At 43.9% G+C, this 14,921-nt stretch overlaps 1 protein-coding gene across 3 annotated transcripts in view; it reads left to right on the top strand.

Moving 5' to 3' along the window:
- Positions 1-2,976: 2,976 nt before the first annotated feature.
- FLNB (filamin B) overlaps positions 2,977-14,921 on the top strand; it is a 295,799-nt gene continuing 283,854 nt past the window's right edge. For 2 of the 3 annotated variants that reach the window (XM_040359220.1, XM_040359219.1), the window contains exon 1: positions 2,978-3,362. In XM_040359220.1, coding sequence (XP_040215154.1) covers positions 2,978-3,362 — 385 coding nt within the window. Of the gene's footprint in view, positions 3,363-14,921 lie in introns of all 3 variants that reach the window. The other variant, XM_040359221.1, reaches the window with a different exon arrangement.

The raw sequence follows: 14,921 nt of genomic DNA, 5'->3' as shown, positions 1-14,921 counted from the left end.
GTAATTCCTATTGACCCCATGTAATTGACGTTTTTTTTTAACGGCGCATGCGCCGTCTGTGGGGGTATCCCAGTGCGCATACTCGAAATTAACCCGCAACAAGCCAATGCTTTCGACGTGAACGTAATTCTACGCAAAGCCCTATTCGCGAACGTTTTACGCAAACAACGTAAACGACGGAAAATTCGACGCTGGCCCGATGTCCATACTTAACATTGCCTACGCCTCATAAAGCAGGGGTGACTATACGCCGAAAAAAGCCTTACGGAAACGACGAAAAAAAATGCGCCGGCCGGACGTACGTTCGTGGATCACCGTATCTAGCTCATTTGCATATTCTACGCGGAAATCAACGGAAGCGCCACCTAGCGGCCAGTGTAAATATGCACCTAAGATCCGACGGCGTACTAAGACGTACGCCAGTCGGATCGAGCCCAGCTTCAGGCGTATCTTGTTTTGTGGATACAAAACAAAGATACGCCGGAGCATCCTAGAAGTTACGCGGCGTATCAATAGATACGCCGTCGTAGCTTCTTTGTGGATCTGGCCCCAAGTATGCAGTCAGTAGAGCAGTGGATGGTTTCAGTAGTTTTTTTACAATTTATTTATTTTTACTATTTTTACTTTTTTTTTTAGCTGCCCTGTTGGGGGGCTTTGGTGGAATATTGGGTGGTCCAAACAGACCACTGATGTCTCACTTTTAAGACAGAGAAGGGGACTGAGGACAGATTCATCCGTCCCTTTCTCTGGAGCCTCAGCTGCACTGGACAGTGAATGAATGGGAAGTACTCTGTGCTGAGCAGCTTCTTGTTCTTTCACAAAATGAAGCATAGTAAACACAGTATGAATGAACACAGTCAGTACCGATCACTCAATGTGTTCATTAGGAAAAGGAAGAGGTCAGTAAATGACAGATTTATCGGCACTTTCCACCACTCTCCATCCTGAAAGCAGGAGAGGGGGAGGAAGCCAGGGGAGCACAAATTGGGGGCCCGGGTAGCAAAAGGAATGGGGACATGAGGTTAGGCAGGGGTAGTATTTACTAGACCCGATCCGCTGTATTTTCCTGTAGCAGCTGAATGCCAAGGTGAGAAGGAGACGCAAGCTTTCAGCTGCTGCAGGAAGATACAGCTGATCAGGTCTACAGTATGTGTCCATGGGGAACAGTATTCTGTGCTGAGAGCGTGCTCACTGTGCACTCCCAGCACAGTAACTAAAATGTCATGGGACACCCCTAATCATTTAACTGCTGTGACAGCCAATCACAGCGGTCGGATGATCAGAATGCTGTCCCCTCGCCTCACGGCATTTATTTTCTCCTAAAGAGCTGGGAGGAGGCTGTGGAAAGAGGTTAATAATTATAATATAATAATAATTATACTGCTTTTTTTTCATCATATTTAAAAATCAACACATGCAGAGGTACAGCTCCCAAACTAAATTATAAATGTTTAATAAAATAATAAAAAATATAATTATATTATAATAATAATTATACTGCTTTGTTTTCATCATATTTTAAAATCAACACATGCAGAGGTACAGCTCCCAAACGAAATATAAATGTTTAAAAAAATAATAAAAATATTAATAACAATATATAATTATAATATAATAATAATTATATTGCTTTTTTTTTATAATATTTTAAAATCAACACATGTAGAGGTACAGCTCCCAAACTAAAGTATAAATGTTTAAAAAAATTATAAAAATATTAATAATAATATATAATTATAATATAATAATAATTATACTGCTTTTTTTTATAATATTTTAAAATCAACACATGTAGAGGTACAGCTCCCAAACTAAATTATAAATGTTTAAAAAAATAATAAAAATATTAATAATAATATATAATTATAATATAATAATAATTATACTGCTTTTTTTTATAATATTTTAAAATCAACACATGTAGAGGTACAGCTCCCAAACTAAATTATAAATGTTTAAAAAAATAATAAAAATATTAATAATAATATATAATTATAATATAATAATAATTATACTGCTTTTTTTTATAATATTTTAAAATCAACACATGTAGAGGTACAGCTCCCAAACTAAATTATAAATGTTTAAAAAAAAAATAAAAATATTAATAATAATATATAATTATAATATAATAATAATTATACTGCTTTTTTTTATAATATTTTAAAATCAACACATGTAGAGGTACAGCTCCCAAACTAAATTATAAATGTTTTAAAAAAAAAAAAAAATCAGTAACCATAATAATAATACAAGATTTAATAATCGGATGGTTTATTAAATCAACGAATGCAGGAGGTACAGATCCCAAACTAAATTACACATGTTTTAACTAGTAATATTATTATTAATAATAATAATAATAATAATAATAATAATAATACAATAACCACATAATAATAATAATAATAATAATAATAATAATAATAATAATAATAATAATAATAATAATACAGCAATCATATACTACTAATAATACAAGAGTTTTTCATCAGATGTTTTATTAAATCAACAAATGCAGGGATACAGCTCCCTAGCTAAATTACGCATGCTTTGACTAATAATAATAGTAAAAATAACCATATAATAATATTACTGCTGTTGTTATTATAATAATACAACTTTTAAACAGATTGTTTTTAAATCAACAAATGTAGAGTGTAGATACAGCTCCCAAACTAAATTACACATTTTTTGACCTATAATAATAGTAATAATAATATAATAACAACAATAATAACAGGTGTTTTTTTTTTAAATAATAATAAAATGATATTATAATTTAATAATCATAATAAGAAGAATACGAATACTATTTTTTTTTTTACTGGTGGAATACAGAGGTAGAGTTGGCAGTGAGGCATAGCAGTGACAATGGCCGTGGTAGAGTCCAGGCCCCCAGTAGATGGCACCGGTCGCCCAGCAATGGATCAGCCGAGGTGGGAGAACCTGGAGAGGAGGAGGAGTCCGGTCGCACATGTGCAGAAGTAACCGATCCGGGGACAGCGGCATTCAGCTTCAGCACACAGACACATCGCAGCGCTCTGCCCGTCCATTCATCTCCTGTACGATGCCGGTGACCGAGAAGGATTTGGCGGAGGACGCTCCGTGGAAGAAGATCCAGCAGAACACCTTCACCCGCTGGTGTAACGAGCACCTGAAATGTGTCAACAAAAGAATAGGAAACCTGCAGACCGACCTGAGCGATGGGCTCCGACTGATCGCCCTGCTGGAGGTGCTGAGCCAGAAGAGGATGTACAGAAAGTACCACCAGAGACCTACCTTCAGCCAGATGCAGCTGGAGAATGTCTCTGTGGCCCTGGAGTTCCTGGAGAAGGAGAACATCAGGCTGGTGTCCATAGGTGAGTCACTTGCTTCCAGGTGCCCATAGGTGGCTCTTCTCCTTCCAGGTGCCCATAGGTGGCTCTTCTCCTTCCAGGTGCCCACCCATAGGTGGGTTGTGTCCACAGGTGTGTCGTCTCCTTCCAGGTGTCCACAGGTGGGTCACCTCCTTCCAGGTGTCCACAGGGGGGTCGTGCACACGGGTGGGTCATCTCTTTCCAGGCATCTATAGGTGGGTCAGTTCCTTCCAGGTGTCCATAGGTGGATTGCTTTCGTAGGTGGGTCCCCCTCCTTCCAGGTGTCCACAGGGGGGTCGTGCCCACGGGTGGGTCATCTCTTTCCAGGCATCTATAGGTGGGTCAGTTCCTTCCAGGTGTCCATAGGTGGATTGCTTCCGTAGGTGGGTCCCCTCCTTCCTGGTGTCCACAGGTGGGTCCCCTCCTTCCTGGTGTCCACAGGGGGGTCGTGCCCACGGGTGGGTCATCTCTTTCCAGGCATCTATAGGTGGGTCAGTTCCTTCCAGGTGTCCATAGGTGGATTGCTTCCGTAGGTGGGTCCCCTCCTTCCTGGTGTCCACAGGTGGGTCCCCTCCTTCCTGGTGTCCACAGGGGGGTCGTGCCCACGGGTGGGTCATCTCTTTCCAGGCATCTATAGGTGGGTCAGTTCCTTCCAGGTGTCCATAGGTGGATTGCTTCTGTAGGTGGGTCCCCTCCTTCCAGGTGTCCACATGGGGGTCGTGCCCACGGGTGGGTCCCCTCCTTCCAGGTGTCCACAGGTGGGTCCCCTCCTTCCAGGTGTCCACAGGTGGGTCCCCTCCTTCCAGGTGTCCACAGGTGGGTTGTGCCCACGGGTGGGTCATCTCCTTCCAGGCATCCATAGGTGGGTAATTTCCTTCTAGGTGTCCATAGATGTCTTGCTTCCATAGGTGGGTCGTTTCCTTCCACTTATTCATAGGTGGATTGTGTCCATAGGTGGGTCATCTACTTCTACATATCCCTAGGTGGGTTGAGTCCATAAGTGAGTCACCTGCTGCTACATACCCATAGGTGGGTAGTCTCCTTCAGGGGCCCATAGGTGGGTTGGCTCTTTCCAGGTGTATATAGGTGGGTTGTCTCCTTTCACATATTCATAGGTGGGCCATCTCCTTCCACGTACTGGTGGCTTGTGTCTATAGGAGGGTTGTCTCCTTTAAGTTGTCCACAGGAGGGTTGTCTCCTTCCAGGTGGTATATAGGTGGGTAATTTCCTTCCATGAACCCATAGGTGGGTTATGTCCATAAGCCACCTTTTTTCCAGGTGTGTATAGGTGGCATTGTCTCCTTCCTTATACCCATAGGTGAGTCACCTCCTTCCGGGTGCCCGTAGGTGGGGTCGTCTTCTTCCAGGTGTCCAGGGGTGGCCAGGATAACTAGGGTTCTGTCATTGCCGTCATCATCTACAGAGTCCGGGAACTTAAGGTTGAACCCAAGCCACAAGTTTATTTATTCCTGCGGAATAGAATTGTATCAGTCTCATGGGAAGGTTCAGGGCATAAACCAGAATCACTTACACCCCCATGGTGTGAACATGTGAAATCCAACATTCTTGACAGTATTGTGATTACCTGTATTAATGAGCCTCATTCTCTGTTTTCTAAAGCCTATCTAATATAAACAATTTTTTTTGGATAATGTAGAGAGAGACTTTTATACCGCTTGTCTTTAATTGGGAAGATTTCTCCTTTTCCCTGCCCTATAGAAAAAATAAGTACTCTCAGAACAGGTGTGCCCCCTCTGGAAGATTCTCCTCCATTATGCTCTAGTGACAACTCAAAATGATGCAATTTCCTCACTATGGTCTGAAATCGAGAGTATGATTCTCCAGCAGAAACGCACAGCAATAAAAACCTGACAGAGCTGCTAACCTTCCCAATTGTATCCAAAATGCAAATAAGTGGGGTCTTTGCATACGCTGTATTAAATGGGAAGGGGTCAATGATTGAGCAGGCAACGTAAGTTCTCTGTAGGCCTCATGCACACTGTGACAAAAATGCCACTTTTTGACTCCCCCCTATGCACACACAGGCATTTACAGGCAGGAAAAAAAAACAAGCCAGCGCATACGGGAGAGGAGCGCTTTGAAGCTAAAAAATGCCTGACGCATCAAGCGCTTGAACATTCATTTTTCAATGGGCAGAATAAATTCATATTCTGGTCAGTAAAATTAATAAATGGCCAAGCGCTTGATGCGTCTAAATGCGTTTGGTAAAAAAAAACTGCATGGAGAAAGGCCTTTAGGCTTGCATCGCACCTGTGCGGGTGGTGCCACTTGCAGGACCGACACAAATTCTTGCAGCTGCAACCACCTGCATAGTGAAAAGTGGGACCTGGAGGCAGGTGCCAATAATCCTAATGGCATGCCGCCCGCAACGGAAATTGCACCTGCACTGAGAACTGCGTTTTACTGGGCTTGCGATTTGCAAAGTATTGCAGGGACTTTCTTTCACGGGGCTAGGCAGCCTATTTGAATGAATGGGTTGGCGTGCCCAGGTAAACATGGGATGCATGGCATGCACAAGTGTGAACCTAGCCTTAGAAGCGCTGTGGATGTGAACAATGGACAATATCCTGGACTCCATGACATACCAGGTTTATAGTGTATGGGCTCTGTCAATGAGTTATTGTCTTTTTATAAACCTTTTGCGATGTTTGATTCCTGTAACCCAGCCTATACTAACATGTATATATTAAGGTTTTGGTGATCCAATAAAGTATTAATATACTCCCAGTGACGCCAGTGTGCTCTCTATTGATCCATAGAGCTCCACACTCCAGTACCTGTGTGCTTGTTGTGAATTTCTATACACCTGGCCCGGTGATCAGACAGGTATGTGTGGTAGGCCAGGCTCCTCGCACACCTGCTGCTTTGTTAGGGCAGCCCTGTGACCTCTGCCGGTGTCACACTTGGCTCTTCTATGTAGTGAGAGGATGTGTGGAATGATTACAAGGCCTTTGTCCTATGTGTTGTACGAAGGGTGCGGGAAACGTCTGCAGGTGAGGCAGGGTGTGGTCTGCGCACAGGTAGAAGGAAGCTGAGCTGGGTGCTGCTCTGCTTCAATGTTGGCTCGAGATGGCTTTTAGCTTGGAAAGGGTTAAAGTTCACTTTTTTTGGCGTTGTCTACTGATGTTTAGACATGGTATGTAACAGGAGGCATGCAAGGCGATTGTATGAAGTGGAGCTAAACAAATGATGGCAAAGGCCAAAAAACCTGGAATGTGGCAAGGGGAATCCCTACGTCATTGACTTTCCTTCTTATGTGCTGGTAGAATTCTGCAGCGTTTATCCTGTGGCCAGCAAGATTTTTAAAGGTCAGCTGTCATAATACAAAAGACCTGTGTTAAGAGGCCACTGATGGAAGCTGAAATAATTTTACTACCTTCCCGCATACTTTTTTTTTTTTTTTTTTTTTAATTGAGCAAACGTTCGGTCTGTTATTCGTTTGAAAAAGAGGAAATATATTAAAAAATTTCACCAGAACATTTTTTTGAGCACTGTCCTGTGATTCAGGTGTGCATTCCTTGGGTTCTATAGGAATGCTTCTGAGCCCTGGTTCACACTGAGCTGCAGGAATAAAGCCATGCGAGTTTATCACGATTTCACTCTCGCATGTCATTCCTGATTTCGTTGGCGATTTCATAGACCTCTGTGCTGGTTTCTGCACAGATGTCAATGGTAATCTCACCCCGAAATCACAAAAAGTAGTACAGAAACTGCTTTTTGAAAATGATGCAGTGCTGCAAATTCAGCGTCGCATTGATTAGGACGGTGCAATTGAAACCGGTTTTGACATATCAAAACGCACCTATCTGAACCAGGACTTAATCGCAAATGTGTTCAGCTGTGTTCAGGATTCAGTTTAGCATTTCCGTACGGATTGCTCTCCTACTACAAGAGTTGACACCCTTTATCTACTATTTATTGGCGAGCACTGAAATCGCAACTGTGACATAAATCGGGTCCTGAGCCTTGCAAATTTGCATAAAAAAAATGCACCTGAACTATTGAACAAATGCTTTTTGTATTTGCAATGAAAACGGACATACAGCTCGGCTCACATATATGCCAACCAGACTGGCTTTCAATGGAGCCGGTTCACATATATGCACGTCGGTGGTGGTGCACATTTAAAAAAGGGTCCTGTGTGTTTTTCGTTGCGGTTCTGGTGCGATTAAGTTTCAAGTTCGCACCTGAACCGCTGAATTGAAAATGCACCGGCCCCGCATATATGTGAACCAAAGCCACCTACAGGTGCGACTGATCTTGTACGGCATTTCCAGTGTGTTGATGCATGTTGGATGTAGGGCAAGACTATTAATTTCAACGGGAGACATGGAAAAGAAGTCCCATGACTGTTTTTCAAGAAACAAACTGCACCGAACTGTATGGTGCTTTAGCGCGTGTGTGAATGTCGACGTATATAGATGCATGGGCCTGCGATTGAAAATGAATGGACTTAAAAATGAATTTGCATCTGGCAAGGGGCAGTATGTTTCTGTGTGTGTTGGGAAGGCATGTCATTTTGTGTGCGTTTCCAACACGCATAGAAGTGAACCTAGCCTAAAGCCTTATAAACACGATACGAATGTTGGCAAGGGATTGTTTGTCAACAGACTGTTGTCTTAAATTCTTACCAAGGGTACGCTCCTTTTGACAATTGTTGTCCAATTTTCAGCCAACAAATGTTGGGTGGCAGGCTAGTACATTTTTGGCGGACAAAGGTTCCATGTGTGTGTGTGTGTGTGTGTGTGTGTGTTTGTGTTTGTGTTTTTTTTTGTAATATGGTCAGTACACAAATCCGTCACAAAAGTCGAAAGTACAAACGCACATTCTCGGACTCGAAGCTCGCCAAACACGAAATTAGCAGAAGGAGCCCAAAGGGTGTCACTTAAGAGCTGAAATTCCTCGTAGTACATCACTACGTTCGTGTTTGTGGCACGACAATTGTGTACAAGGCAAGAACCTGGCACATGCCCATTTGACAAAAATCAGAGGATCGGTTGGCCAACAATCGTACCGTGTGTATGAGGCTTTAGGCTGCAGTCCATTTAACATGGTTTCCTATGGAACACGTTCTGTAGTTCAAAATGCAGAAAGCACTAAAAATGCATAGGTGTGAACCAGAGGCCTAAGCGATAATTTTCCTAAATTTTAAGTCTAGGTCCACCTTTTAAGACCATGTGACACGCATGTTTAGGACAGATAACATCTAACATGGTGCCAAGCGGGCAACCCCAGCCCTAAAAATGTATCCCCTCTATAACTGCATAGGCACGTTAAAGCCATTTGGCTTGGACAGCAGAGTACTTTCAAAAAAGTGGACCTTTTCATTTAACATGGAAGGTTCGCTTTAAAACGAGTCACTCTGCTGCAAATATTTTGCAAACCATTTGTGAGGTACTTGAAGCGTGGATGAGATGAGAGAAAGGCCTGGTGTGTTGATGTTTGCTGATATATTGTTCAGTGGAAGCGGTGACAGAGATAAATCCTTCATCACTTTCACTGAACGCTTGTGTGAGAGCGCAGTCATGTTCTGACACTGGAGACTGCGATAAAGAAATCATTATCTCTTACCGCCAAAAACTGTGTGACTGAACTTTTCTCTGTGGGGAGGGAGCTGAGAATACCAGGTTTGACTTTTTAGGCCTCATGCACGCTGGACATTTTGCTGACTTTCCTAGAATCCTATCTTTTGAGTTTTGACAGAAAACACGATTGTAAACTTGTGTAACACGTTTAGGCGCATCAATATAATAATTTAGTTCTTGGCATTAAAATTAATTACCTCTCAAGCGCTAAATGTGCCTAGCACTTAAGTGCTCTTACACACACATTTAGGTGTCAGTTTTTTTTTTTTTTTCTGACAAAACTTTGCTGCTCCTGGGCACATTACCTGTGGGGTTTATTTCTGCCTGAGGCTGCTTTCACACTGAGGCGCTATAGCACTAAATATCGCCTGTAAAGCGCCTCTCCTCTCACTCCAATGTGAAAGACTGAGGGCTTTCACACTGGAGCGGTGCGCTGGCATAGTTGCCAACATTTGAAAAAAATTTCCAGGGACACTTTGCAGCACAGCTATTAATTACCACACTCACTTCCCCGAAGCTCCACCCGCTCCGCATAATCTTCGCCTGGCGAAGATTATGTGGAGTGGGTGGAGCTTCGGGGAAGTGAGTGTGGTAATTAATAGCTGTGCTGCAAAGTGTCCCTGGACAAATGTTGGCAACTATGCGCTGGCAGGACACCCAAAAAAAGTCCTACTAGCCGCATCTTTATATAACGCTCCTAAATTGCCACTGCCCACTGAAATCAATGGGCAGCGCTGGCAAATTGCCGCTGCAGCAGCGATATGCAGGCAATTTAACCCCCACTAGCGTCTAGAAAAGGGTTAAAAAGTACCACGCTAGCGACCAAAAGTGCAGCAAAAAGACTGGGCCCCCCACGCTGATAGTGTGAAAGCAGCCTTTACTCCTCTAAACGCCTTTGTGTGCGTGGACATGCACTAACATACAGGGGCGTTTACTGGCAGATGCCCCTAGGAGCAGCAGGAAAAAGGCATGAGGCCTTTAAATGATTGTAAACCTTACATTTATTTAAAAATGTTTTTTACAATTAAAAAAAAGTTATGCTTTGTACTGTGCAATGATTTGGCAGCTTGCTATGGGGGCACTCTGTGTGTGTGTGTTTGCACCTGAGCTGGCTTTGTGTGTTCATAGATGCACAGAGCATGGTTCAGCTCCCGCCTTAACTGGCTGGGATGATTGATGGCAACGGGAGCCAATGGCTCCTGCTGGTGTCTGGGCCAATGAGGGGAGAGAGAGAAATCAACTGGATTTGAAATCATAATTTTTAAAGAGCAACTGTCATCTCTGTCCTGAAGCGGATCCTTCTCTGACCCGCTGTTGACTCACTGGCAGTCCCATTCAGTTTAATGAGAGGGCTGGTGATGTGGCAGTGACACAACAAGGTGAGGGACGTGGCAGCAGCAGGTGATTGGATACAGGAGCTGCCATGATGGACGTTAGAAGTAGTTAGAATCTATAAGGCTGGGTTCCCCGCATCCAATTTGCAATGGCAGGAGATTTTGACCGGCTCTCTATGGAGCTGGTTCACTTATCTCGGCTGCGGCCCCAGTGCAAATTTGCACAACAGCCCTGGGTGTTTTTTGGTCCATTTCAGGTCCGAATTCAGACAAAAATTTGGGCTGTGATCGGACCTGAAACGGTGAACAGGGACGCATCGGACGCCTGCTGTGAGCCGCATGCAAAGATGGTGTGAACCTAGCCTGATGTTTCCGATTTAGAATAATAAGCTGTCAAGTTAGTAAAACAGCGATATCTGAACCGATTCAATCATACAGTTTGTAGTGTACATAGTTTTGCAAAACAATGGGATAAAGGAATATTCCTGAACTTTGTTTTATCTCATGGTTACTGTGAAATTGTGTGAATGTCTCAATGTAGTGCATGTTATCTCGGCTTGCAGAGCTTAAATGAGTTTAACAAACAAACATTTTAATATTCCAGAATATACAGCCTCATGCTACATAACTAAGCTCCAATTTATGCTGAATAAACTAAATAATAATGAAGCTTAAATTGAAAACCATCTTTGAATATATATTTACTCCAAAAGCATTTTATTAAAAACATTTTTTTTATTTTTTATTCACCCTCATTCCTGGGGTATTGATTACGCTCTTGGGGATCCTAGAGAATTGATGATACAGGCCAGGGCTGGTAAGAGTTTGCAGATTTTGGGGGAATAAAGGCCCAGATTCTCAAAGGACTTACGACGGCGTATCGCCACGTACACCGTCGTAAGTCCGAATGAGAGCCATCGTATCTATGCGCCTGATTCTTAGAATCAGTTACGCATAAATTCGGCTTAGATACGAGCGGCGTAAGTCTCTTACACCGTCCTATCTTAGTTGCATATTTACGCTGGCCGCTAGGTGGCGCTGTCGTAGATTTCCGCGTCAAATATGCAAATTAGCTAGATACGCAGATTCATGAACCTACGTGCGCCCGGCGTATCAAGATACGTTGTTCACGTAAGACATACGCCGGCGTAAAGTTACCCCTCATAAAGCAGGGGTAAGTCATGTTAGGTATGGACGTCGGAAACCTACGAACAGCGTCATATTTTACGTCGTTTGCTTAAGTCGTCCGTGAATGGGGCTGGACATAAGTTACGTTCACGTCGAAAGCGTTGACTATTTGCGGCGTAATTTTGAGCATGCGCACTGGGATACGTTCACGGACGGCGCATGCGCCGTTCGTTAAAAGCGTCAATCGCGTTGGGTCACTATTCATTACCATAAAACACGCCCACACCAGCCTACTTTTGAATTACGCGGGCTTACGCCGGCACAGTTGCACTACGCCGCCGTAACTTTGGGCGCAAGTTCTTTGTGAATACGGGACCTGCCTCACTAAGTTACGGCGGCATAGTGTATCTGAGATGCGCTACGCCCGCCTATATATAGGCGCGTCTACAAGAATCTGGGCCAAAGTCTCCCCCCATCAGGGCTGCTGCTGTATGCTATGATGAATGGGGATGTTCCCAAGATTCTCCGGTGGAGGCAGTGCAGGAGAAACCACAGTGCATATTGGGGAGACTGATATTCCACACACCTAGGGATGTGGGCTACTTGAAGTGGAGCGGCAGCACTTAAATAAATGCTGAGTATATACTTTCATTTTTATTAGCAGGTAGGCATTTGTACACAAGTAACACTGGTGACAGGGTCACTTTAAGAAGCCACAGTCTACGAGCAGATGTGAATACTGTACTGCGAGTTGGACTTTGTTCTGTATAGCTGTCAGTGTTAAATGACCTCTTTCAGCACTGTGTCTGCCTGATAGGAGTAGAAGCTTCTCAGAGAGGCCTCTTAACAAAATTAGATTCATTCTTCTGTTTTTAAAGGAGAAGTTCACCTTTTTCACAAAAAATTATAATAAATGCACATTGTTTTACCTGCAAACAAAAAAAATGTGCATTTTTGTTGTTGTTGCAGGAGCCTGTAAATCATTGCATCAGCGATCAGCAGATTGCTGGTGCCATGCAGGTCTCCTGCAGATCTGTCAGTGTGTCGGCTTGCTCGTATGAGAAAGCTGATGCATGCTGACTGAATGAATGACCACCGCGCTCACAGCCCCAGGCAGAGCCTGCATAAATGCGCTTTTTGAAAATTTTGACCGCTACCTTGGAATCTTCTCCCCGCCCCTTACTGGCTGCCAACATTTTCAAAAAACCCAGCTGTGCAGGCGCCACCCCCCCCCCCAAGCCACGTTACTGATTCATAGTGCTCTTGCATGGGAAAACTACAAGGTCCGGCAGGCCCTTTGCGGCTTTTGACTTGTAGTTTTTAATGAACTACCACCAGGGCCGGCCTTAGGTGTTCAGGCGCCCTGTGCGAGCTAATCCTGTGGCGCCCCCCCATCTTCACCCCTCACCTCTGGTCACCTAAACATACACAAAGAGGTCCCTTATATCCTCTTCCCCTTCTGTGTGTAGGCTGGCTATAAAAGGTAAATACTTTTTCTTTTTTCTTTTTATCTGAAAAAGTAGATGCATGCAGGGCCAGGGGCTCAGTGTGACTTACCTTTCGGTGGACAGTGCAGCTTTGCATTTAAAAATGGTGCCGCCCGGCGCTTAGACACCACTGCGCATGCGCCGTCTTCTCAAGCGTTTTCGGGCTTTCCCGAGCAGCGGCGGCGCATGCGCAGTGTGCCTATCGGGGCCGGCAGCAGCCATTTTTTTTCAGGTGCCGCAGCTGATGCATTGCTCTTCAACCAGTCCCAGGGCAGGGGGACCTGGCAGCGCCTGCTGCTGTGACTTGTAGGAGGCGGACTCCTGTGATGATCATGTGAGTAACTGACTGCGACTCACATTCTGCAAGTTGTGATGGCCGCACGGCGCCCCTGTTGCCCATGGCACCCTGACTACCACAGCGGCGGGGGGGGGGGGGGGTTGGGGCGATAGTGGGAGGTATGGGGATGTGGCAATCCCAACATGTTAAATCCCGAATATGGGTGTAACATCTTATGACAGGTGAATTTATCACTTAACCCCTTCACGTCGATGTTGTGTAACACGTACAATTAGGTCCATATATATATTTGGACACAGGCACAATTTTCAATTTTGGCTCTATATGCCACCAGACTCAAATTGAAATTAAACGATCCAAATGGATTTGAAGTGCAGACTTTCAGATTTAATTCAAGGGGTTGAACATAAATATCAACTACAAATTTTAGGAACTGCAACCATTTTTATACACAGTCCCCCCATTTTCAGGGGCTCAAATATAATTGGACAAATGAATATAATCATGAATAAAATGTTCATTTGTAATATTTTGTTGAGAATCATTTACTGGCAAAGACTGCCTGAAGTCTGGAACCCATGGACATTACCAAAGACTGGGTTTCCTCCTTTCTGATGCTTTACCAGGCTCTAACTGCAGTTGATCTTTGTTGGTCTTTCTGCCTTTTTAGTTTTACATTCAGCAAGTGAAATGCATGCTCAATTGGGTTGAGATCAGGTAATTGACTTGGCCATTGCAGAATATTCCACTTCTGTTCCTTCAAAAGCTCCCGGGTTGCTTTTGCAGTGTGTTTGGATCATTATCCATCTGTACTGTGAAATACCGTCCAATCAACTTTGCTGCATTTGGCTGAATCTGGGCTGACCGTGTATCTCTAAACACTGCAAAATTCATCCGGCTGCTTCTGTCTCATCATCAATAAACACCAATGCTCTCGTCAAGTCTTCTCTTGTAGACTTAAAAAATGATACTCCCACCTCCTGGAGAGTGTCTTTTACTTGTCTGGATGTTGTGAATTGGATTTTTATTTTCCATAGAGAAGATCCTGCGATCATCCACCACTGTTGTCTTCTGTTGATGTCCACCCTTTTTATGTTGCTGAGCTTCTTTCCTTAGAATGTACCAAACTGTTAATTTGGCCACTTCTAATGTTGCTGCTATCTCTCTGTTAGATTTGTTTGAAGCCTTAGGCCCCTTTCACACTGAGGATTTTTTTTTTTTTTAGGCGGTTTAGCACTAAAAATAGCACCTAATTACCGCCTGAAAAAATCCTGCCCAGCATTCTCAATGTGAAAGCCCGAGGGGCGGCGATAGAGGCGGCCTTCATGGCTGCCTTGTTGGGGCAATGGCTGGTGTTAGCACTTCAGTCATCACAACACCATGGTTGGTGTGGTGTCAGAATAATTGCAGTGCATTATTTCTATTACATTGTAATATTAAATAGTTCAACTCCCCATAATGCAGAATCAGTGGGAGCCCTGAGTGTCACTTACCACAATCACCTGCCACCAGATGCAGCTTGTCACTTTCCACCGTCACTAGTCTACCACCAGATGCGGCATGTCTCTTGTTACCAGATGCAGCTTGTCACTTGCATTGTCGTTGCATTGGCTGGGTCCCAGAGTAAGGGTGGGCAGTGAGAGATGATGTAATCTCTCTGCTCGCCCGCCTGCTGCATCTGTGACAAAGCAGCATTTGCGGCTGTGAGG

This window comes from Rana temporaria, chromosome 7 (assembly GCF_905171775.1).
Source record: "Rana temporaria chromosome 7, aRanTem1.1, whole genome shotgun sequence".
Taxonomy (NCBI): domain Eukaryota; kingdom Metazoa; phylum Chordata; class Amphibia; order Anura; family Ranidae; genus Rana; species Rana temporaria.
This window is presented reverse-complemented; position numbering and strand designations above follow the sequence as displayed.